We start from the raw sequence: 26,262 nt of genomic DNA on the forward strand, positions 1-26,262 counted from the left end.
CATTTTCAAAGGACTCAAAACAAATGCACAAACACCAGAATATTTCAATGTTCTTAATTTTTCTAGTAAAAACTGTCAAAAGTAAAGCTAACTCAAATTACTGTGACGTTAGGCTTCTAATCTTATGGTTTAACTTATTTCTTTCTACTGCTGAAAATAAAATATGACGTTACCTGTGCTGTGCAGATGTTGCTGGTAGCTTTATCCCTCCTGATATGTTGCTCTCGTGTTTGCAAAGCAAGTCGGTACACTTCCTTTCCATTTGCATCTCTAAGTCACATATGAAAATTTTGCTTCTGTTACTTTAAAATTACAGTATTTTAAGACATTGGCCCTATGCATGCTAACCTGAAACTTGTTATTTAGCTTCAGAGACAGAAAGATGCTGGAGAGAATAAAGTATAAGTCAGGACAGCTGTGATATCAGAGTGAGACTAAAGTCTCTAGATTTCTGTTTACACCATGGCTGGTCAACATGTCCAGTCAGATAGAGCACACAGTGAGTTTTCTAAGCCTATTACACCAAAACTTGGTATTTGCCTTAAAATGCCATAGATTATTGCAACTGTTTTAACTGAATACTAATCCAGAACTTAATTTGAATGAACACTGAGAAGGCAGCATGTTTGTTAATGATGTCAAGTACGAGCACGTTGAGTTTATATATAAAAATAACCCATCCAACAAAGTTGTATGAGATAACTGAAAGGCCTCCCATCCATCCATCCATCCATCCATCCATCCATCCATCCATCCATCCTTTAAGAGGTCCTTTTGTAGGGTTCCTAACATGTTAAAAGTGGAGGGGTAAAAACCAATCTAATATCCTTTTAAACAATGAAAACTTTCAGAACAGCTACAAAAAGAAATGGAAAAACAACGTACACACATATATCAAAATATATATATAAATGTACATACGTGGGGATTTGAATAGCTAGAATACTTGTCTCGAGTACTTGCACAGCAGTTATATTTAAATAATTTTTACTCTAGCAGTTGTTTGGGGATTTTGACTATACAGCTTACTTTATCAGTGCATCCAGAGGGACCTTGAGAGTCTGGATAAACGGGCTGACAGGAACCTCATCAAGTTCAATGAGGGGGAGTGAAAAGTGTGGCACCTGGTGAAGAACCCCATGCTGTGCGCAGTTCTGGGCTCCTCAGTACAAGAGAGATATGGAGGTACTGGAGAGACTCCAGTGAAGGCCACAAAGATGTTGAAGGAATTGGAGCGTCTCTCCTATGAGGAAAGCCTGAGAGAGCTGAGACAGTTCAGCCTGGAGAAAAGGCGGCTCAGGGAGGATCTCATCAATGTATATAAATACCTGAAGGTAGGGTGCAAAGAGGACACAGCCAGGCTTTTATCAGCAGGGCCCAGTGACAGTACCAGAGGCAATGGGTGCAGAAACACAGGAGCCAGTAGCCCAGGCCCTCTGAACATCAGAAAACACTTTTTCACTGTGAGGGTGACTGAGCACTAGCACAGGTTGCCTGGAGAAACTGTGGAGTCTCCTTCCTTGGAAATCTTCCTTGGAGGTCCTGGGCTACTGGCTCTAGGTCACCCTGCTTGAGCAGGGGGGTTGGACCAGATGACCACTAGAGATCTCTTCCAACCTCAATCATTCTGTGATTCTGTGATCAAAAACTTTAAAAAATCCATGGCAGAAAGCTGCATTGAGAAACCACCATAGCTTTTTCCATTTTAGCATTTTCTTTTCCAACTTTCTTGAGATACAGAAAGATGAAAGTAGATTAAAAACATTAAACTAGGTGTAGTCACAGAGTAGCAGTAGCATGACATTGATAAATATTGTTATTTTGTAAAAGATTGTACCACACTTCTGATCAAAATCTGAATTGGGGATCAGATTTCAGAACTATAAGTAAAGCCTAAGAATACCTTTAGAATAAGCAAAATGGTTAAAAATATATTTGAAGGAGTATTACTATACAAATGAAATATTTCTAAGCTTATTGATAACTGTTAATGTCAGTAGTTATTTTGGTTACTGAAGTACTTCTGAATAGCTTCTGTGCCACAGATATGTAGTCATTCCAGTGACAACTACTTTGCATTTCTACTATTCCCACTTGTCAAAATTCAAAATATGTCACCACTAACAATAACTGGAGGTAAGTTTTTGCACTCTGTTTCTCTGCTTTGTTTAAGCTTGACTAAACCCTGAACTAGATTAAGTTCCTTCTTGATTATTTGGGAGGTTCACTGAATTTTTTACTTCTTCCAATTTATGTTTTTAATGACTGGATGTCTGAGAAAAAGGTATAGCAGTACAGAATTAGCAGAATAAGTTAGCTTGCAAAGCCTCATGCCATCACAATTAATCCTCTCTGCTGTTTCGGTTATCTCTTCATCCCACATTGCAGCAAGCACTATAGACAGTTCACAGCTTCATTCCATACAAAATGTAATTCTTTAAGCTTGCTTCCTGAAAACTGAACGCACTTTTATTCTCCCAGTTTTCAAGAAAAAAAAGTGTTTGGTACAACACCATGGTCAGCTGCTATTCATAAAGGCTGCACAAGATGGTCATAATGTGTTTTATTTTGATTTTGCCTGAAGACATTAATGGCGAAGGGAGCCCTTACCTTGTAACACCCACCATTCTGCCCGGCATCATTCTCACTAGATTTTCCTTGACAGCAAAGAATGCTGCGTGGGGTCCACCGTAGCAGAGTGGCACGCCAAACCTCTGGGAGTTACCCAGGACAACATCTACCCCAAACTCTCCAGGAGGCTTCAGAATACAGAGAGCCAGAAGATCAGTAGCGCAGCAGGCAAGAGTCTAAGTATAGAAGTACACGGAACAGTCAGTCTCTTGTCTGAAGGAATGGTGTTTGCATGGGAGCTAAGTTTAAGCAACATACAGCTTCAAACAGTTCCATATTACTTGCACAGAGCTGAGGCACAAATGGTTGTAATGGTTGTAGTGGTTATCAGTCGCATGGAGTCGAAGAGTAATACTTTAGACAGTATCTCATGTAACGGTTTCTATGACTGGCTGCTTGATGCATGTTGCATTTAGGGTGAGAATAAATTTGGTAAGAGATAAATCCCCTTGTGTTCTAGCTGGTCCTCAGCAATTAGAGGGGCTAGGGGTGGCTGGACTTATCCCTTGATAGGTATGCCAGTTGGGGCCGTACGGATTAGTGGCCATCACTACAGGTCTGACCCAGATGCCCAAACAGCCCATACACTGTAAGTCTGGTTGCATTCAAGAGAAGCAGTCAGATTCATGAATAGTGCAGTTCATTACATGCAACATCTACAGATTCTTTAAGATTGCCTACGATAAATGCACAAACTGCAGGTTGGCTATATAGTACAACACAAAAGAAAAACAATTGCAATCACACACACTAAGTTCTCACGTATACACTCGGCGTAGACAAGGAAATCTTACCAAAAGGCGTCCCTTCTGGGAGGGGGCAAGAGCACAAACCCATCGATCTGTCCCTCCGATTTGGTGTTGGATTATCATCCCTCCAAGTTAGGTACAAACTTGGGGTAGTATTTATCTTAGTTTGTATGTGTGAGCGGGTGGGACTGTAGTCAAGTCATTATTTTTTGAGTAATTCATTTCATGGTGCCAAGGGGTACAGCTGGTTTTTGTGGGAAAAAGAGGGAGGATGAGAATCAAGGTCAACTTGGTGTGAGGGGTGCAGCTGGGTTGTGTGGGAAAAAAGGGAGGATGAGGCACAGAGTTGGAAGGTTGCTACCAAAAATCATCTTTCGAGAGAAAAGAGTAGAACAGGAGATAAATCTGTCCTTGAAGTGAAAGAATGGGACCGCGCGGCCTGCACCCCGCTTTGCACTCCTCCTTGGTGCCACATCAAACACAAATCACTGGACCTTCGTCCCGTCTTGTGTTTATTCTGGGCACTCTGTGTCAAGGAAAATGTACGTTTTACAGATTTTTCTCTGGTTTGCTTTCCTCATGCTTCCAACACCTAACAATACATCAGACTGAAATCTGTGAGACCAATAAAATTTACTTTACCCCATTCTGATGAGCTCTTTCAACAAGTTCAGAGAAGTCTTCCACCTTCCCTTCAGTGTCTGGATACTGAAATAATACTCCACTGATATCCTTTCCACTGAAATCCATCTCATGGGGTAATTTGAGCTCAGTAATAACACCCGTATAACTGGAAAACAAAAATATGCAGAAGACAACATATGCAAACCACTTCCTGCCTTTGAGTGATACTTAATATGATGTCTCCATGGACTTATATATTTTTCTTTAACATACAGAGAGTTGAACCTGCTTTGCAGTGCTTAACATTGAGAAAGTTTCATGTCATAGTATACAGTACTGAAGAATAATTGCATTTGGTATCATCATCAGAAATATGGAGCAAAGCAGAGCAGAGGATGCATAAGCTACCTGATACCAATATTTTGCTGCTTTAGCATGTTTAACTTTGAGAACCAAGTCGTATTTTTAGAAGATGGTTACTTTAAACTGCAAACTGTAAATGTACTTAGCTTTCATTAAAAGAGAACTTTTGCTATCTAGGGTAATTAATTTCCTAGTTAAAAAAAATGACTAGACTGAACTCAATAAACAAACGTATGTATTTGCGCAAATACCTTAAGGGGAAAATTATACACATTCTTTTTATCAGATGTTTAGTCTCTTTTTAAACATCTTTTAATTACTTTGCAGTTGTATTTGAATGCAAAAGTAGAGGTAACACTAAATATTAACAGATTTCTTCTCTTTTGCAAAGAAAGCATAATCCTACATCCAAAAAATGTTAGGTATATGATGAAGAGACATAGATGAAAAATGGTTCAGTGTAAGTGAAAAGATATGGTGGAAAGTGGAGAAAAACATTACTTTGCTCTAGTCTGGACCACTGCTATAGTTTGAGGATGGCATCGGGCATCTATATAGAACTTTCTTCTTTTGTTGTGCCTGTTAAAAAGAAAAGGAAAAAAAAGAGTTACATATCAAGAATATATTGTTTTTCATGGAAATAAAATTAATTGGTTTTCTAAATGTGAGTTTTCCTATGTTAAAAGGCAGTTGTAAATTTTGGTTATCATAACCAAATTAAGTGTAAGACTGAATGAAGTTTCTGATCCATTTAAAATAAGAAAGTTCATTTCAGACACTGAAATGAGATCATACGTGACATAAATTAAAACAGAACAAGCAGACAACTTAAGAAGCTGCAGGAATTCCTCCACATACACATACACTTTAAAAGGAATACAACTGTGGTCTTTAATACAGATTTTCAGTGTTGCCCCAGATAACCAAACATGAGCCATCAAAGTAGTAAAATAGACACTAAAACAATTGCATACTTTTCTCTGGTAAACATGATTTTGTGTCAGACTGAAGCTTTGAACAACTGAATAGTTACAACACAGTCTCTGCTGTGTAATCTCCTTCCTGATATACAGTGCTATAGTGACCTTCAGTCGGATCTCAGATTTCAGTTGATTTGCAGATCCCTTTCAAATGCCCCTACAATACAGATCCCTGAAAGTAAATTTGGATATACCAGTAAGTTTCACTTTTAGCAACTCAGGACTGACGTACTTCAGCAGTTTTTAAAGGTCCTTTTAACCACTAGTGCAAAAAACTAATTCACATCTTTAGTGTTCATGGACATAAGAGATTCATGGCCCAGACTCTTCGGTTATGTGATAAAAGCTCCTCTGCACCCCCACAGAGAGGCAATGGCAGGTGGGGGACCCCAAGTAACACCCTGTCCCTGCTGCTCCCAGGCCCATCACAGGAGATATCGGCCCATCAGAGACCCATCTCCACAGGCACAGAGGAGCACAGAAGCTCCAAGGCAGGTGGGAACCCAGATTAATTAATTAACCCAGACAAGATGCAATGTCTGCCCCCCCCCCCCCCAGTGGGGATACATTATGGGATACAGGGGAACAGCATTTTGGGATTGCAAGGGCTTATTATGAGATGAGTAGGGGAAAAGGGATACTGCTAAATGATTCTGGGAGGAACAAGTGTAAGAAAATAGCGAGGTAAGGGGATAAACAGGGCCAGGCATATACAAATCATTGCTGGTTGTGCATTTGCACACAACTAGTGCAGTCTGTCCTCTCTTCTTGTTAAATTCCTTTCTGATTCTTTTCGTGGGTCGGGGGACTCTGTATTCTGGCGACAGGAGGAGTATATGGCTGTCTGGGTACCACCAACTTGGGTCAGACCCTGGAGGATCCACATGTCCGTGGTGCAGCAACTGGAGTGACTGGAATATGTTGACTTCAGTGCTAGCAACTGAAGCAGCAACTCAGCCATAGGTGCCTGTGTGTCTGTGGTAGTAGCAGATGGAGCAGCTGTGTGTCGGTGCCAGCAGCTGGGCTGGTACCACTGGCAAGGCAACCAGACTCTCTCCAGTATGGCCATGTCTCTCTTGTACTGGGGAGCCCACAATTGGACACAGCAGTCCAGGAGTGGCCTCACCAGTGCTGAGGAGAGGGCAAGGATCACCTCCATTGACTTGTTGGCAACACTCCCCCTAATGCAGCCCAGAATACAATTTGCCATCTTTGCCACCAGAGCACACTGCTGGCTCATGTTCAACTTGGTGTCCCCCAGGACCCCAAAGACCTTTTCTGCAAATCTGCTTTCCAGCCTGCCAGCCCGCAGTAGGTACCCCATATGCCTGGGGTTGTTCCTCCTTTTGCATTTCCCCTTGTTGAACTTCATGAGGCTCCTTGTCAGCCCATTTCTCCAGCCTGTCAAGGTCCCTCTGGATGTCAGCACAACACTCTGGTGTATCAGCTGCTCCTCCCAGTTTTGTGTCATCATCAAGCTTGCTGAGGATAAACTCTGCCCATCATCCAGATCATTAATTGGACCCAGTGTTGCCCCTGGGGTACCCCATTAATAACTGGCCTCCAACTAGACTTCATGTCACTCATCACCACCCTCTAGGCCCAATCATTCAGCCCGTTTTCAATCCACCTTACTCTCACCTCATCCAGCACATACTTCTTCAGCTTCTCTGTGAGGATTTAAGGGAGACTGTCAAGGTAGACAATACCCACTGCTTTCCCCTCATCTACCAAGACAGCCATTTAATTGCAGAAAGTTATCAGGTTGGTCAAGCATGACTTCCCCTGTGTGAATCCATGCTGGTGACTCCTGATCACCTTCTTGTCCTTTACATGCCTGGAAATGGTTTCCAGGACTAGCAGTTGTTCCATCATCTCTGAGGGACTGAGGTGAGGCTGACCAGCTGGTAGTTTCATGCATCCTCATTCCTGCCCTTCCTGAAGACCAAAGTGACATTTGCTTTCTTCCAGTGCTGAGGCACCTCTCTCAGTCGCCGTGATTGTTCAGAGATAATCAAGAGTGGCCTCGCAATGACATCAGGTGGCTGCCTCAGCACTCATGGGTGCATCACATCAGGGCCCACAGACTTGTGTATGTCCAATTTGCTTAAGTATTCTCTAATCTGACCCTCCTCCTACCATGGGTAAGTCTCCCTTGCTCTAGACCAGTGTCCAGGCCCTTAGGTTTCTGAAGGCCTTAGATGTCAGAGTTAAAACGTTCACATCAACACTGGGAACTTCTCTGAGGGCTTAACAACATGGGCTATAGTTGTTTAGTGATCTGCTCACAGGGAAAAGGCCACATTCAACTTCAACCCACTCACCTAGCCAGGCCTACATGGGAGAGATGCCTTTCAAACTCCAAAAGTTCTTCTTGCTGTGATTTAACCATACATTTAAACAGAGTACCTGTGACATAATTGCATGGCTTCTGCAGCAGCTGTCCCCTCATCCAGCAAAGACGCATTAGCCACATCCATTCCTGTGATATCGCACACCATAGTCTGGTAATTTAGCAGGCTCTCCAGCCTGCCCTGGGAGACCTCAGGTTGGTAAGGAGTATACTGGGTAACCCTGTTAAGAAAAGAATTCTGAGATTGGGTCTGGGAAAATAAATGTGTAACAGAATTATGCCAATATGGTACTGAACTATGTTGTAGGAAAAATAAATTGTAAAGCATAATTCACCAACATGAAAATTATAAACCAGTTGTTTTTAAGTGGCTGTAATTTATCACTGTCCTAGAAGTCTGAGAATATTTTTTCTTCTGGTACTGACTTGGCTTTTTACAGGAGAAGAATTCTATTTCTCCATTCTGAAAAGAGAAATTACTTTTAAAACAGAAGTATGAGTGCATCTTGGGGAATAGGGAGGGGAAGTAGGCGCTAAGTGTGGGAGAACTGAGTCAAGTCACAATATCCAAATGAGAATGCTTAGTTCAATCATATCTGGGTATTGCCATTATCTTCCAATACTGTTTCTGAAGCCCTTTACTTGTCTTTTCCACTTATGGGAGGAAAGGCACTCGGCATTTCACAGGATCAAGCTCAGAAATATGCAACTTCTTGTAAAATGACTGTTTCCCTATATGTTAGTGAAGGGAAGTAATACTGATGTGAGTTTTATCTGTTGTTATTTGGAGAACAAAACAGTAGAGGCAACATAAGCCGTTCTTTAGAAAAGGCAACAACCTAAGGGAAACACTCCATTATAACAGTCCAGAAACACAAAGCAGCATGGGTCCACAGATGAAAGGCAAGAACAGAGATCAGACTCTCCTCTCACTGCTGGAAATTTGGGTACTGGATTCTTTGGTAGTTCAGGACAGACTTTACACCAGTTTGAATTGAGAGTAGCAAGTGGTTAAGCGGGAACACTCATGGAACACTATTAATGGAAGAAAACAAGTGCGTTTTCTGAAAGGGTGGTAGCAAGCCCTAGACTTTTAAAAAATGCTTATGAGTGAAGGTATAATCTTTAAAGAGAGACTGAAGTATTTGGAAGCTCAAGTCATGTAAAGTCAATAGAAGGTGGGCAACAAAGATTTTTAAAGAACAAGCTGCAGAACCTGTGGTATAGAGCAAGATGAGAGGAGCAATAAAACAGTAATGCAAGAGAGAAGGTAGGAAAAAAGTCCTGAGGAAGAGAATGGATGAGCTAGAAAGAAGGACATAATAAGTGAACTCAAAGTGTAACATATGATGCTAATGTATTTACTGTCTATTTAAATCACAGAATCACAGACTCATTCAGGTTGGAAAAGACCGTTGGGATCATCAAGTCCAACCATCAGCCCTACTCTACAAAGTTCTCCCCTACACCATATCCCCCAGCATCTCATCTAAACGACCCTTAAAGACATCCAGGGTTGGTGATGATAAATGATACTTCTGCTCAAATTTCTCACATATACTATTCAGTACAGTGACAGAAAGCAATAGCTATATGGCAAATTAGATAAATAATGATTTTCCCAAATACTGAAGGTTTTTGCTGCTTCTTAGCTAAGTCTAACACTAAACTTCTTATCACGATGTACTTGACTGCATAGCTCAGAAGTGAGTCCTGGGCTGCATGCAACATTGCTCATCTCAATAGTTTGTTTTGTTGGTTTTTTTTTTTTTCTTCTGCTGCTGCTAAACCCAGTTTTCAGTTCGTCAGATAAACTTTCAATCTGGGAGTATAAAGACTTGTTTTCTGAATGGTCCCCCTGCCCACTCAGTTCTCACCAATAAAAAAGAGTTATTTCCAAATTCTTTGCATGAACGAGTTTTCTAGTTTAATAAAAGAAACTCCTCTATAATTGAAGTTAACAATCTTACTTTCTCATTTTATTTCAGCTAAAGGTCTTTTTTTTGCATTATAATTTGCAGGAGGAACTAGAAGTAGACTAATGAGAATTAAAGTGTTGAGATTAATTGAAATGCATTAGAGAAATATTACTCAGTGCAAGAGAAGAAAAATAAAGTCAAGAATCATTGGTCAGTACTTGCCACAACAATCAGTTAACAGAAGTGAGATTTTAATTAAAGTTGAGTGTACTGGCTTTATTATTCATTTCCACAAAAACATTGTTGCATTAAACGATTACTAATTAGGGATTGATGCAAAAAGACAAAGTTAGGGGGAAAAAAAGGAAAAATTGTAGAAGAGAACCAGTACTTCACATTAAACTCGACTGCAAATTTTGCTAAAGGACATTAGAGTTGTAGCTGTTCATGTGGTGCAAAATTATTTTGTTTTCAAAGTCAAAGCATTTTTCTTAAGATGTGAGTAACGTTCACAACTCCTTATGTGATGAGAACCTCCTTTCCTAAAATTTTATCTTATATGATTAAGAGACAGACTTTGCAATGATTGCCTCAAAGCAGACCACTCAAATCAGCTACTCAGAAACCTGTTAAAAAAGCCTCAAGAATTTCCACTCATAGTTTATGCTCAAATGATTGTTTAAATGAAGTTTTTATATTGTGTAAAATAAATAAATCAATCTCTTATTAAACTGCTGCTAAGTAGCTGCTAATTTGATGGTTCCCTTGAATAACCCCAATCCTACCCCACATAGCTTGGATACTACACTATATTACAAAACAGAATTAATGAAGCTTTGTGATTTCGAAGTTATGCTTTTGAATGATTCTGAATTTTGAACAATTGAAGTATAACCAACCAGTTTTGGAAAGGATTTAAAAAATTCAACCAAGAAATCTTGAATTCCAGTATTACCGCAAATTACAGTGTACAAAATTTAACAGTTGTACAGGTAAAGATACCCTTTAACCTTTTATAACATAAAAACATATATTTACACACTTTTTTTAAGAGTTTGTTTGGCACTGTCCAAAAATCTACATCTTTTAATACAGTTATTCTACTTCTCAATTTCTTCAAATATAAGTGCTTTGGTCTGCACTCTGACTTCTGCCTGAACCTATAGTACATGTTAAATGACTTTTTAAAGTCATTTCAAAGCAAACTCGTTAAAAGTAAAAGCAATTTCTAAAGTAAACTTCTACATAAATCAGATCTCTAAGAAGCACACAAAACCATCGCTCATTCGAACCCCATTCACTTCTGTCTAGGTTTGTCAACGTGGCTATTCTGCAGATAATTCAAGTCCAGTACCAGACATTAAAATAAAGAGGAGGAATTACCATCGTGGCAAGGAACGCAACTACAGATTGCCTCTTGTTCAGTCAAACTGGAGGAAAACATGATCTCCAGTCAGCATCTGTTCTGACCAAAAGTACTTCTGCAGACAAATTCTCCCCAGCTAATTAAGGCAGATGGGTCATGACACAAAAGAAACCTTCCATGAGAAGTTTGTAGCATCTTTCTTGAGCCAGTGTCTGACCTTCAGGAATTTGGTAGTAAGTGGCTTCAGTTTTTCTAGCTTTTATAACTCTTTGGTTTTGTTCAGTGTTTCACCCTTTGCATCATCCTACTCTCAGAAATACTTGTATAAATATGAACTTTAAGATGCCGATAAAGGTTTTAAAAGAAAAACTGGCATCAAGGCAAGAAGTATCTAGGAATCATGCTTTCAGCCAAAAGCTAGGCCACTCATCAAAAGACCTCGCTTATGAAAGAGCAGAAACTTTTGTACTTGGGAGCTGGGTTTCTTCTAGGTTTAGCAACAAAACAGACTATACACTAACTGCAAGATTAACAATTACGGCTTCTTTATACTAGAGTTAGCTCTTGCTTCCACAAAAAGATTCAGAAAACTCCATTATCAAGCAATATTCAATGCACTAGCTCTTGCTTAGTATTTGCAGGTGTACGGTCAATAAGATCTAAGACTAAGCCTAATTTGTTTCTTAATATACAGTAAGTTGTAGCAAAACAGTTCACCATATATCTTCCTCGGTGATTTTTTCTATACTTTGACTGAATCTCTGTTAAGTTAATGTATCCATAACCAACACAATACTTTTATCTTGTGACAAATTATGCTCTTGCAGTTTTAGACATCTACAAGACTAACCCCATCCAATGGCAGAGATAGAATTGATTTGGATCTCTAGTTACACAGACTATTTTTTTTTGAGATCTCACAATTAATAAGATGAAACAAACCTGAAGTAAGAACTGACCACTAGTAGAATTTAAAACAAACATACATGAGCCACAGAAAAATGGTAATTCATACATCTGACAACACTGGAAAACTGAGACTGAAGTTCAGTCCTGAATACATGAAATTTTTTAATTATCTGACTTTTATGGACTGGACATCACTGTCAAAGGCCAAAACTGAAACAAAACAAAACAAGTTGTATTTAATATAAATATACACATACATAAATACTGTACTGTAGAAAGATACTAGAGTAAATCTGTACAACTAGGAGCCATCCAATAACAAGCAATTCCATCCAGCCTGTAAAATTCCCAAATGCCATACTGTATATAGAGTTCCAGATGCATCACTTGGCACTTTATGTATCTTTGAAGAGCAGTTACAACGGTGTTCCTAAAACAGTATCTTACCAATGGGCTTGAGAAAACTGCATAATCTTATGATAGAGCATGGAGACATGCCAGTTTCCACTGAATTTACTGCCAATTTGGCATGCTTTGTAGCTGTTTGTGCAGCCTTCTGTACTCAGCCTACAAGTAGAAACCAGCTGCGTAATGTTTATATCAGTTTTGCACAGTACGCAGTGTAATTTTCAGAATGCAATGCCTAAGTGCCGAATGCCACTAGCTAATAAGTTTAATAAGTTACGCTACTGATGTAAAGATTGCAGGTGTCCTTGGTACAGGTATTTTATTCTTACATATTCAATGTCTGGGGGCAAATGAATCAAGTGACTTGTACTTTGGAGACCTCTGCCTCATGCTCTGTTGTATGGTTTTAGTGTGACTTTAAAGGCCTTCTTGATTTTCAAGGCCTGATAGGTATTTTTATCCATTTAAGCCCCAAAAATAAATACTACACCATTTTGACACTCATGTTAATAAGAAGCCTATATGTAAGCTGATTTATGAAACCAAATATTCTTCACATCTTCAGTTATTCATTTATGTTCATGTTAGGGCACAGAATTAATTTGTATGCTACTAGGGAAAGAGCTCAACACATTGGGTGTGAAAAAATTTAATAAATATGTTAATATGGGGTACAGCAGAATAAGGACTATGCATCCACACCAGCAGACAGATGACAGGTATTCATACATTTGAGGGGTCTGTGCTGAAAGTCACATAATTGGTCATATGCCCCAAAATAAATCCTTCTGCCTGTATTTTAGAGTTGAGATGTTCTAAGGATAAAGTAAGTTACACACTGGCCTGCTATTTATTTGCTTGGAAAAAACAGGCTAATATTTTTGCTACTATCAACTATCTAGTGTATGGAAAATACTTCTAAGACTTCCACCCCATGTTAGTGTAGAATTGTTAGTCATAGATTGCTAGGAACAAGGAAGTGTTAGCAGCCAGTAACCAAGACCAAATGGAAACCAAGCATCAAAAATAAGGGATACTTACCCTTTAACTTCCCTGACTACATCAAATCCCTCATGTAGGAGATGAAAATTTTAACTACAGCATTTCAGGTCCACAACAGAAATCTCTCTGCCTGTTCTCTAACTTTCAGTGTTTTTTGGATAAAAAGTTATCTGAAAAATATCTACCTCAAGTGTTTTGAAATAGCATCTTTCACAAACAGTGAAGTAGTTAAAATGGGATTCAGACTTAAAACAAAAGGTGACCTACGCTTTTCTAAAGCTACCAGTACAAGAAAATCCTGAATGCTGACTTCCCAAGCACTTACTAGTTTTGGTCAGACAGTTTTATCTCACAGTAATTAAGCTGTTCACAGCTTTTATTGTGAACAGAGATATTACAGATCACTATCCAAATGCTTCAGAAAATTTTGAAACTCCAACAGTGTTGAATATTTTCTTAACAAAATCAGAGATTTGGGAAGACTTTTGTGATAATCTTCTAAAAGTAGCATGGGTCAGTAGTCTCATTTTCCGTCAAAAATACATTTTGTTCCAAGCAGTTTCCTCCCGAAATCTACCCCTTTGCTTCCTACCTCCTCCTAGCAAGTCCAAATGCCCTAAATACTGTGAAGCCCTTCACTTTTGTGTTCACAGACTTCTACGAACCATCTTTTATAAACTTACATTGTATTCCAATGCAAGCCTTGCTCTAATGAATGCCAAGCAATGAGGAACTATGAGTCATGTGAGAGAGGCAGAACTGATCAGAAACAATAAGCCCGTGCTTGCAGCATTTCCTGTGGAGCTGCAATGTGAAGCATGTTAGCATGGAAAGTGCTAACAGTAGATCTGGTCGATGTAAGAAGAGGTTTCCATAAAGTCTGTGTAACTGCTTTTGAACACATGCACACAAACATACACCTTCTCCCCAACAAATGTATTAGCCTTCACTTTAGCCACCTAAAAGTTTAGCTTTTAACCACCTAGTTTGACTGTACTGGACACTCCAAAAACAGATTTCTAGATAAGACTCTCACAGTTGTTTCATTAACACTATATAATTCTTTAAGATTTAAAAATATGCAGTTCATTTTGGTCCACTTACTTTTTAACTGATTGTTGCCTCTAGCAACTGATTATTTGTTCTGCAGTACTGTACTGAAATAATTCAGATTGCAGATGTTGCCAAAAAGGAGTGGGGATAAGGCCAAATAAAACTTTGTACAGACGTACTGCATAGATTTCTTGAGTCCAAACACTGCAACTTTTTCATCAGTTCAAAAGCTTGAGATGTGAATAGAGCAGATAAGTCTAAAAATACATAGTCTTGGAGGTCTACAGATACATACACCCGTTTATGGCAACCCAAAGTACAAAAATATAGCATCTAAGTAACAATGGCTTTTTACACAAATGTGAATCTTTGATTTGGGTTTTTTTATATAAATATATATAACCTTTAAATGCTGCTTTTGTTAAAATAAAAATTACTCAGTAATAAAGATGACAGTTATTATTTTAATATGGTACAAATAAAAAGTATGTTACTGACTAGAGGTAATGGAACTTCTACACCCAGTGAGAATGCAAGGTATCAGTGGCATTCAGTCTGTTGGAAAGTGAGGCTCCACATTAAATTTAGTTTTTCTGTTGCATCATTTCTGAGTTACAGTTCTTTAGAGAAATGTCAATGCTAAATGAGTACTTATAAACACACCGTAGTGCCTTTGTCAGGAAAAGTCCATCAAGAGACAAAACCCCATTCTTATTTAGATTAATGCTGTTCATAAGATCTAAATTAATACATTAAAATATTTCCTTTTTAGATTTAAGTAAAAAAAACCCCAAACCATTAACATTCAAATTCAAGTCTGTCAGACAGGCTATTCTTTTTCTTGTCCCAAAAAACCTGAAATGTCAGCTGGGTGATGAGAACAAAGTACAACATTCTCAGCCTCTTCATGAATGAATTATCAAGTATTGCTGTCTACCTATTTTCAGGAACCAGTGAATTATTTGTTCAGACAAGAACATACTTTATGTATACACATTCAAACTCTTGAAGGTCTCTGGTTTAAAAAAAAAATCAAGAAATACCAAGAGAAAAGCCTTTAAAATTTTCAGGGCTTCTTAGTTCCTCATAAGAAAACCATAACCAGAGTATTGCACAGTATTTAACTACCTCCACCCAAAATTGCATACACCAAGTGGAGGAGGAAGCTAGTTTAAATTTAGGCAGAAATTAGGAAAGAATTACTTTCGTTTAGGATTTAAGTCTGTATACTTCCTTAAAGCAAACACTCTTGTGTTAGTTCATAATAAATAGGAGCTGTGAATAGAATTCACAAAAGTCAATGAAATATTTTACAGAAAAATACTCTTCTAAAGTCAAAGGTATTCTTCTTCCTCTCTAGCTTCAGCATGAACAACACAGTTCCTACACTTACACATCATTATCAAATATATGAAAGCCTTAGCCAAAAATATAGGTTTGGGGTCTATTAGTCTATGCTCATTCATAAGATGAACTTCAAACATATATTTATACAAATGCATTTAAAAAGAAAATGTGGTACGTTACCATCCTGCATTCTCCAACAAATTCCGTGCAATGGGCTGAGGCACTGAGCAGTTGTAATAACCCATACCTATGTAAGACCTCCATATCATGTTCTTGCTTGCAATATTGTATAGAGTTTCAAGGATTTCATTTTCACCTAATTGAAAAAAAAATATGTCAGAAAACTACAGTTACATATAATGCTAACAGTTTTTAACTGAAATGCCTTGCACCCTGTGTGTAAAAAATGCAACACTGGTGATGCAAGTATAAACAGTAGCAGAGCAAAGCACAAACTGAGAACAGTAAAGATAAAATAATAAACCGGTAAAATATTCTGTGGAAGTTTAAATTCTGCCAAAATTCTGGAAAATGTAGTAACTGAATAATAACAGGGGTTTCAACCAATGTCAAAATAGTGAGAGAAAGAGCTGTAGGCAAACGGCTTATGGAGCCCTTTTTGTGCTAATGCAGTGTACATTCTGTCTCTTGTACATGCATTAGAGAGGATTTCAGAAGGCATCTTTTATTAGCTAAACCTTGCAGAATCAGCACTGGATGAAGCCATAATCATCCACAACTATGATTTAGTGTTTCTACAAAGCCGTATTTGCATAAACTGGGCTCACACCAAGCACCCAGGAATAATTTCTTAGTATTAAAGAAGTTTATTTTCTTGTATTTTTCCTAAATAACTGATAAAATGGAACAGTTATTTTAATTCAATTTTAGCATGCTTCACCAGTTTATAAAAAAAAAAAAAAAAAGTGTGACTACAGTATTTCTAGCTTAAGAAATTCCATTTAAGATTAACTTTTAAATGAGTCTGCGTATCTAGTTTGGAGAGATTAAACCAGAATGATTTTGAAGTGTTCAGATGGAAAGCATTTGCACTCCCTCCCTCCCCCGACTATAGTTTAGTCTTTGGTCTTGCTTCTACATATTCTCAGTGGCCTGAAGGCTATGCAAAAACCATGTTCAGCCAACCTGTTCCTAGCAGTCAATGAATAATGCTACTCAACATCTGCCAAAGCGAAACATTTACAAAATATTTTAATACCTGAGGATGCAATAAGATGGTCAGTAGGCTAAGATTACACAGAGAGATAGATTTGTCCAACCTAATAGACCTTGGTGGAGTTGGACACCAACTCTCCTAGGTGAGGGGAACAGAACTTTTTTTCTCCCCCCTCCCGTATCTGACCTCAGAAGCTGCTGTACTGGGGCAGTTGCACCAAGTTCTGTTCATTCTGCACTGCAACTTGAAAAGCAGACTTTGGAATACAGGCTACAATTCAACACAGCAGAATAGCTTCAGCCCTGGATGTCACAAAACCTATTTTCTCTCCCTAAGTTACTCCAGCAAGAGAGATCAAGTCAAAACAGTTAATGCTCTCGAATCTGGTAGCATATAATTCTCTGGGTTTTGAATTAATTTCTTCTGCAGCCATAAACAAGGATGTTATAACTTTAGCTCTGATTTCAGAACTCATCTCTCCTCCTCCTCTTCCTCAAAGTGCTACTATTGCATTCCATGTATAAAGATTATTAAAAAAAAAAAAAAAAAAAAAAAAAATCTTCTGGTTTTCAATTAATTTCTTCCACAGTCACATTATACCCCTTTCATGAAGTTATTTTTTTACAGAACTTCAGTTCTCCCTTCAAAGGTCATTCCTTCTCTGCCTTTTACTCAGTGTTACTACTAGATCTAATGTATAAAGATTAAATTCTTGTTTTCAGTAAAACTCAAGAGTTATGTGTTTAATTCAGGGCAAAGTTTCTAAAGCATAGTGAGCAGCTAGCTCCACTCCCCAATACTCCTCCCACAGAATTTAGTCCAGCCAGATGCACTTGTTTCTTTTTTAAGTGGAGTTTTAACACTGAAGTTTTAACTTCCTCTACCACTTGTAAACCAAAAGTCTGATGAAAGACAGTTTGGGTGCAGTTTGAGAGAGAGGGTTGTAGTCTTGCAGAATTCAAGCATCAATGATTTTTTGAAAATGGTAATGAATTTGCTTTTTTAACTCCAAATGCAGTTGAAGGCAGATGTTGGCTATCATTTAACTTGCTCATTAGTCTGATGTCCCCCACAAGAATGCATTAAGAGTGCAATTTCTGCAGTAAACACATACAACAAATATTGTGCTATGTACCACATAGCATTTCCTTTGTTCGCCCAACCGGACGTTTCTTCTAGAGAGTAATTTCTCAGCAAATACAGCTAACAATTACCACATGAAGACACTGAACTTGTGCTAGAGCTCTCTAAAATAGACCAGTTTTCAAAATGATTCAAGCACAAAGCAAAAAGCCTAGTGAGTCTGTAAGCAGCTAGGTAGCAATTAAGCTTAAGAGTAGAACCGCATCCCACCTAGAAGAGCTGTGCTGATAGACCCCAACACCAAACATGTTTTTAATTATTATGTTTCTATGAGCTGTGAAGACAGTTTTAATCAGGGTGGTGAAATGCTGGAGGGCACACTCCCTTCACTGCTGCTTCACCTCACTTACCCTGCTCCTTTAGTCACTATGAAGGCAACAGCAACAGTACAGCTCAAATATACATCTCCCATATGTGGCATGTCTGAAGAGTCCTGAGATGAACAGTCCTCCCCCTATGCCTTACACTGCCTTGAAGTAGTTAATCACAGCATGTCTTTAGGAAGACAGTTACTCCTGAGTTACGGAAGTCAATATCCCCTGATTTGTCTGGACAGCCTGGCTTACCTAAGACCAAACATAAGTCCATTAGATTTATGATGATTTTTCACTAATTCAGTGTCTGCTTTACACTAACATGGTTCTGAATTTAAGCAAAACTGACAGAGACGAGGTTGAGGGAAATTTAACACATTTGTTGGGGTCCAAAGACCAAAGAGCAAGGGAATAAAACCATTCTTAACAGCATTCCCGGCACCGACAGGAGGGGATGGAGGAGATGCAGCCAGGCTCTTCACAGGGGTGTGTGGCAGGAGGGCAAGAGGCAGCAGCACAAGGCTGGAGATAAGGGGAAGCCTCTTTCCCATGAGGACAGCCCAGTGATGGGGCTGGGTCTCCATCCTTGGGGGTTTCATGTGCTGACTGGGTAAAGCCCTGAGCAGCCTGGTCTGAACCCATGGCTGAGCCTGCTCTGAGCTGGCGGTGGGGACCTCCCCAGGCCCCCACGAGCCTGAACAGGATTCTGTGTCTCCATCAGTAGCTGTATTTCCCACTCCACCAAGCCTAACTTTTAACAGTGTATTCCCATAATATTATCTGTGAAAAGAGTCTAACACTTTATTGGTCACTCTGTAAATAACTAATGCTTATATAAAGGCAGAAGAATGCTAACCACGAGAGTGATATTATGTATGCTTAAAAATTAATTTTCAAATTCAAAATGAAATTGTTAAGTTTCCAGTTTGCTCAACAAGAGTGTCACCAAACCCAGAAAATTACACAGACTTTTTCTGCTGTATAAAGTATACATCTGGGAGCATATGTAGTGGAAACGGTATATTCTTCTAAGTATTTGTTTATTCATTTGAAGCTAAAACATATGCAGACTAGGATTTTGGCAAATTTCAATACATATGGTTGAAAAAACACAGCTTGCAAGATGTGTTGAGTTACTCTTTTTTTTTTGAATTCTCCACAGCAACAGGTGAAATAAAAAAGCAATATCTAAAACGGGTAAGTGAAACAATAAAAGAAATGACTACAGTTCAGAAATGGTTGGAAACTGGCCATCACACTCAGCTGTTTGTTTCCAGTTTTCTAAGACAACATGACTGAAATGCCTTTATCATGAATTCATTTTATTGGGTGTACGCTATAAATTCTTTAAGAACCTTGTTCAGCAAAAAATAAAATTGCCAGCTAAGTCACTGCAGTTGATCTTTATTCCCTCATCAACTCATTAGATAATATGATCAAAGACAGTATCCAGAATAAAGTTCATAGATCCTGCAATACTGTTATCTTAGAACTGTGGAGAAAATTCACTGAGGCTCTGAGTGAGGACACTTCATGACTGCTACGCCCACATGTAGAAAAGGCAAAATACATAACAAAAATAGTAAGAGGGAGACAATGAACAGATTATAAAATTATGATACTGTTATTTCTGCTACTGTTTTTGTGGTTAGCCCAGCAGATTTGCCTTGAACTTGTGAGATACCTGCAAAATAATGTGGTACCCAGAAAAAACAGAGAGGGAGAGATAAATCAAGACAGAAGGAGCAGTTTGAGGTATGTAACTTAAAACTTTCAACACAAAAGGGAGTACAATATTTGTCTGATAATTTTGTTCACATCATGCCAGGTCTTAAATCTGAGATTAAGGAAGCAAGATCTTCAGAACAGCTGATATAAGAAAAAGGGGATGAATTTATCTTGCTTTAGCAATTAATTCTCTCTTAAAAAAAAATAATTAGATCATAATGAAGCAAAACAGTTCTAAAGCACTGACAGACATAATAATGCTGTAGGACAGCACAAGAAAGGTGCCTGTTCCAGGTGCTGAGTCCGATCAGCAACTTCTCAAGAGATGAGCGGAAAGCCACCACCATCTGTTGCCCTGCCTCCTCCTCCTCCTCACTCAGGCCACCCGCATGCACCCAGACTGCCTGGGCAGCAGAGGCAACCCGAGGATGCTGCAAGGCACAGAAAGCATGCGTGGGCTGAGAGCCAGCATCATGCCTGCCTTTTTCCATCCTACCCCCAAGGCCTGCTACCTTCAGAAAGACAAGCAGCAGCCCAAAAATGCCATGAGGAGCAAAGTGTGAGGAGCAAAGTGCGGCTGGTGGTAATGCAGATTCCTGCACTGCTTGTGGCAACACTCTGGAGGATGACAATTATCCCTGCTATAGGCATCCAAAGCATACAGTGTGGACTCCAGCAGCAGGGAATCTGAAATGACTAAATCAGCTCTAAAAATCTGACATTAGGAGCTAAATAGAGTTATTTCTTAAGTGGCATTTCAAAAATGTAGTTAAAGTAGGTTTAACTGCATGAATACCAGTTAAATCTGAAGATACAGTCTTTCTTACAATACAACTGCTTCTGAGCAATACCACTTCTAAAAATGTTTAGACTGGAGACCCAATTAGTTTCTTACACAGATTTTATAAACTAATGTTTATAAATTCTAATATTTGAGAATGTAGCTGGGAATATTTTGGACAAATAATAATGGCAGAATTTGTAGACTCATTTTTTTAATTCAAATCCTGAACAAAAACCAGAAATACATAACATGTACAAAACCTACCCATTAAAAAAAGATGGGAATACAACAGCAGCATTGCAGGGATAATGACTGATACAGACAGTAGGTTTGCAGGGATAAAAGGAAGAGGATTACTCTTATGTAAGATGATCTGTTTTTTTATTTCAAATGGGTCAATCACTACATATGTGCTAAAGCACCTTCAATACCTAAAGAAAAGCTGATTGTTAAAGTTTACTCACTGTGACAGCAGAAAGAAAGCTCTGTAATACAACCTGATCACAACTAAGTATCAAACAGACATCTAGCCTTGTTGTAAATATCGACTGAAAAGAAGTTACATGCCAAAATAACTTTTTCAGTTAACTATATCTGCAGAAAAAGCTGACTGTAAAAAAGTCCCCCTTCCAGAATCAGTTTGAGGTGTAGGACTGCAATTAACTGTTACAGAAAATCAGACATTTTGCTGTTTCACCCCTACTGGCTTTCAGTGGCATATTCAGGAGGTTTTACAACACTGTCAGTGGGCTGATAGCAGTAGGCACTTTTAAAATGTTTTTTTGGTCAGAAAAGGGATATAGATACTTCTGCCATATTACATACCAAAGGAAGCAACTCATTTCAGAAACGTCTTAGCACAAGCTACAGTCCTTCTGTCCTCCATCACTGACCATGTCTATACAGGAAGAAATCTACCAACACAGGAACACTAACACTGAAAAAGTATTTCTAGCATAGATGCATTTGTACCAGCAAAGCTCACCATCTACCAGAATGGCTTTTTTGTTCAGAAATAAGCGAAACAAATGTCCAGTTAAGCAGTTAAGGCTAGAGGCTTCCTCTCTCGATATATTATGTCCCTCAGGGAACTGATGAAGCTTGGTTCTTCCAGTGAAGAGTAGGGCTGTGCTGAAATGTCTAGGAAAGACAACACGTACAAAAAGACTGCGCTTCTACTGTAAGCAGCATTTTTATTTATGAGCAGTGGAATACACGATACCATTTAAAACAGTTCTCTAATGTAAGCTGCATCCACAGGAGGATTTTTCTTTTTTTATTGCTACTGCATACACATAGCCAATTGATTGTTTTGCCTTGCAGACAACTTGTGACATTACCAAGGGAAGGATCTGTAATGCAAAAGCCACACCTAATGAAAACTTGAAGACGTGCATATACATCAAATATACACACCTGAGACGAGGCCTAAAACTATAAAAGTTTAAAAAAAATGCACAAATAAAATTGCAGATACCTACGATACTCAACCAGATGTACTATTTATGGTGTGTGCATGGTTTTATTGTACTGCACATCTAATTCTAGCTGTAAGTGTTGACTTCAAGAAGACTTCCATGCAAAGCTCAACTGCATTTTCTAACGCAAAGGAGTAGCTCGAGCACAGCTCGTCTGTTCAGCTGCACTCTAACCTGTGGAGTCACTATGTTTTTTAATTGAAGTCATATAGAAAAGTAGAAGTGTATATTTAAATCACCATAGAAATTTTATAAATGCTGAAGTTGAGCAACATATTTTGAATTGCCTTGCCCTGTTCTCTCATTGCATGTATGAGGTTGGGGATGGTGGGAGCAAAATTATCTTCGTACAAATAAAAAGAACATGTTTAAAATAGAATACGTTTCTCATCACACTTTCCCCGTTTTGCTGTTTCCCTTTAATACAAGATACAAGAGAGAAAGAATATACCATACTCACATAAGAAATCCCACACTGGTAATCGGAAAGATAGTGTTCTCTCTAACCGTACATTAACAAGGAAGGAAGTTTTACTCAGACTACTGTGTTCTAGGTATGAGATGTTCAATGTGAAGTTGCACAACTTTAAGCTCAGGATTTTAACTATTCTTTTACAAGCTTTCTGCTACCAATGCAGTGCAAAACTAGTGTCAAAACCCTACACGTTACATTACAAAAGACAGTTCAACACACTGGCTGAAGAAGCAGAAGCAGCAGCGTGCAGAAAAAAGTTTTCTGTACCTCATGCAAGCACCTCTTTTGAAAGCTCACTGTTGCATGCTGTGCAATGTGAGACTGCATCACAGTCACATTCTTTCAAAGTTTACTCTAAGGGAACAAGAACAGCATAGCAAGTGGAGCAAAATGCCAGTGAACTAAATACACTGTTAGCTAATGAGCTCCTGTTGCACAGTGAGAACTTGCATACAACAGAACATCATTGCTATGCAATTCAGCATGAGAACACATAAAACTCCATCAAGATTTTGACTTAAGTTGACATCACTGGTTTAGTTTTCAATAATGTACAATTATTTTAATGCCCAACTGTACTGTATCACTTTTATGTGTTTTAGTAATGTAAAACTTCCTAAGAGTATCATATACTAAATAAATAATAAAAAAAAAAAAACCAGAAGAAAGGTTTTGAGAAGTAGTTATTAGTGACAATCTACATTTAACCCCCTTTACAGACCTAAAAATAATCTAAAAATTTCATTTCTCTGAGGGTAAGTGAAAGTCACTCGCCAGTCAGGGAGTACCTTGATTAAAATACATTCATCATAGGAAAATACGCCAAGCAATACTTTCAGCAGCTATACAGACAGAAGAAGGTGATTAAATTCCACTTTGCTACGCCCCTGTCTTCATTTTAATAGGATGGGAAGTTACCAAAAATTAAAATACCACTGTACTAATAAAACATTTTAGAAGCAGAAACTTTCAGTCAAAACTGTATCCCTCCCGGCTAGAATCTGTCTTTCCGGGCTGTACTTTTCCTGATTGTTCATTGTGGCACTGCCTCTCCTGCGTGATGTCATCTCGGAGTAACCAGATTGAACTGGCCGGGAACCTCACTGGAGCTGCAGGGCTGAAGTTTACACTCAAATTACAGCGCATGGATGAGCAATGAAGAAAGCCAGTGAGAGAAATCAAATTTTCTACAAATCAGGCAAGGGATGTTGACACAAATATAAAGTTAATACTGATGTAATTGACTCCACTATCTGAATAGTGATTGAGCTTTTCTAGTTTCAGTGGAATTGTTTAGCTAGGTGAATTTTTAAGTGTTTCTTTTGATCACGGGATCTCCAGCATGACATTCACAGGTATCTATCAAGATTGCCACTGATAGAAATTTTGTGCTGTGGTTGCTAACTTTTAAAAACATTAATTACTAAAAATTAAATCCCATGAAGTTTTCTACAGCAATTTACTGAATTATTGTAGCGCCACACTTGCTGGCTCAGATGTTTTGTACTCCAGCAGTTTACCTGACTTGCTCTGACTGATTCAAAATGTTAGCCATTAAGTCTACTGCGTAGCCATTAAATGGAGACACGGGATTTGCATGTTATTCGGACATGAAGATTATTACGGGGGGGGAAGACAGGACAACAAGTAGGTCCTGCAGAAGCATAAGAGCCAACAAAAGACAGCGGCCCATTTGAAGCTACAGTCCACACTAAGGGGATGATTTTTAGCCACAGTCTTCCCTCTGTCCCTTAGGACAGAATGAAGGCACTGCAGCACTTGAGCTCAAAAAGGGCTCTTCGGGCAACCGCGGGTCAGCCACACACGTTTTCCTACCGATTTCCAACACAAGAGCAAGAAATGCAGCAGCCGAAACGAGTTAGTTTGTAAAGATTAAAGTGTCGGTGATGGTACTGCTGTGCCTATTTAAGTCTTACCCTGCACTTCAGCGGGGAGATCTGCTCGTTACAGGTTTCAGCGAGGACACTCGGGGGGGGGGGGGGGGGGGGGGGGGGGAGCGAGGGGGATGGGGGGGGTTCTCAAGTGCCCCCCCCCCCCCCCGCCTCCGTGGGCGCTAGCGTCTGGAAGGAGTCGCGGGAAGGGCAGGCGGAGCTGCGCCGGGGAGGGGAGGGCGGAGGGGGGGGGGGGACGGGGGGGTACGGCGGGGGCCCGGGAGCACCCCGGTCCCTGCGGTCACTTACAGACGTGGTCATCCATCCTCAGCGGCCTCCGGAGACGGATGCTGGCCGGGATGGTTTTATCCATCAGCTCCTCGACGCTCTGCAAAGAGGCGACGGCACGCCGTGGTTAGCTCCCCGCGGGCGGCATAACCCGCCCCGGGAGGGCTCCGGCCGGCCGGCCGCGCCGCCCCCCGCCCCGCCCGGCGGGGGCACCCACCTGCACCCCGACGGCTCGCAGCATCTCCCGCTTCTCCCGCTCCCGCGGCCCGATGTGCCGCCGGCAGAAGTCATCGTGCCGCGGCAGCAGCTGCTCGATGCACCGCGCCGCCGCCTCGCCGCCGCCCCAGCGCCGCTGGCCGCCGCCCGCCGCCGCCGCCGGCCGCAGGTGCCTCGTCGCCCCGCGGGCCGCCAGCCGCCCCCACCAGCGCCCGCAGCTCTGCATGGCCCCGCCGCTGCCGCCGCCGCCGCCGGGCAGCCACACTTTGTGCGCGGGGGGCGGCGCGGCGCGGCCCCCCCACCGCCGGCGCCAATGGGGCCCGGGGGCGGTGCCGCGCTCGCCCCGCCTCGCCGCCACCTGCCCGCCCCCCCCCGGGCCGCCCCCCCGGGCCGCCCCGCTCGGCCCTGACCCCGCTCGGCCGGGCCCGGCCGCCGAGCATCCCTCCCTGCAGCGGGGAGGCCGGGGCGCGGCGGTGCCCCCAGCGCGCCGGGGAGACCCTGGCCGTGATTTTCCCGGAAAGTTAGGATTTTCCTCCACGAAAGCCTTGCTCGGATGGAAGACTGGTTTCCGTGTTTCTGCAGCAGGGCGTGGACTTGCTTTCAAGTTACTCGCTTTTGGAGGAGTAACACAGGCCACTTTCTGTAGCTGTTACCGGGAGCGGCGGGGGGGACACGGGTTGTGTGTCAGCTTTATTACTGCCTTAACTTCTGGTGATGTCGGTCTTGGGGAGTGGAGAGGTTAACTGGAACCTACTTTTCCCTCTGTTTCAGTTCTGCATCTCTGAGTATAGTATCAGCATTGTTACAAAGTTGTATCTTTATTTATGTTAACAGAACAAAGTGTAGCAACATTGAGGACATGTATTTGCATCGACATTAAAATAGAGTAACAATGAAAGATAAAAATATATTCCCAAGATGCACACTGATTTAATCTTAATTGTATCACAGACTTACTGCCTGTCTTCTGAATTTAATGAGCTAACTAATCACTACTTCTGAACCTAAAAATAAGTTTACTTTCACCAAAGATCACTGACTCCTGTGAGCTCTCTATTTCTGT

The 26,262-nt window shown here is 40.3% G+C and overlaps 1 protein-coding gene across 1 annotated transcript in view; it reads right to left on the bottom strand.

The window, feature by feature from the left end:
- GLDC (glycine decarboxylase) overlaps positions 1–25,425 on the bottom strand; it is a 52,084-nt gene extending 26,659 nt beyond the window's left edge. The window contains exons 1-8 of the mRNA XM_074812997.1: positions 25,201–25,425; positions 25,005–25,083; positions 15,885–16,020; positions 7,757–7,921; positions 4,869–4,946; positions 4,023–4,170; positions 2,611–2,807; positions 174–270 (exon numbers count right to left, since the gene is read on the bottom strand). Coding sequence (XP_074669098.1) covers positions 174–270; positions 2,611–2,807; positions 4,023–4,170; positions 4,869–4,946; positions 7,757–7,921; positions 15,885–16,020; positions 25,005–25,083; positions 25,201–25,425 — 1,125 coding nt within the window. The remainder of the gene's footprint in view (positions 1–173; positions 271–2,610; positions 2,808–4,022; positions 4,171–4,868; positions 4,947–7,756; positions 7,922–15,884; positions 16,021–25,004; positions 25,084–25,200) is intronic.
- Between the last annotated feature and the right edge of the window lie 837 nt (positions 25,426–26,262).

This window comes from Strix aluco, chromosome Z, assembly GCF_031877795.1.
Source record: "Strix aluco isolate bStrAlu1 chromosome Z, bStrAlu1.hap1, whole genome shotgun sequence".
NCBI lineage: Eukaryota > Metazoa > Chordata > Aves > Strigiformes > Strigidae > Strix > Strix aluco.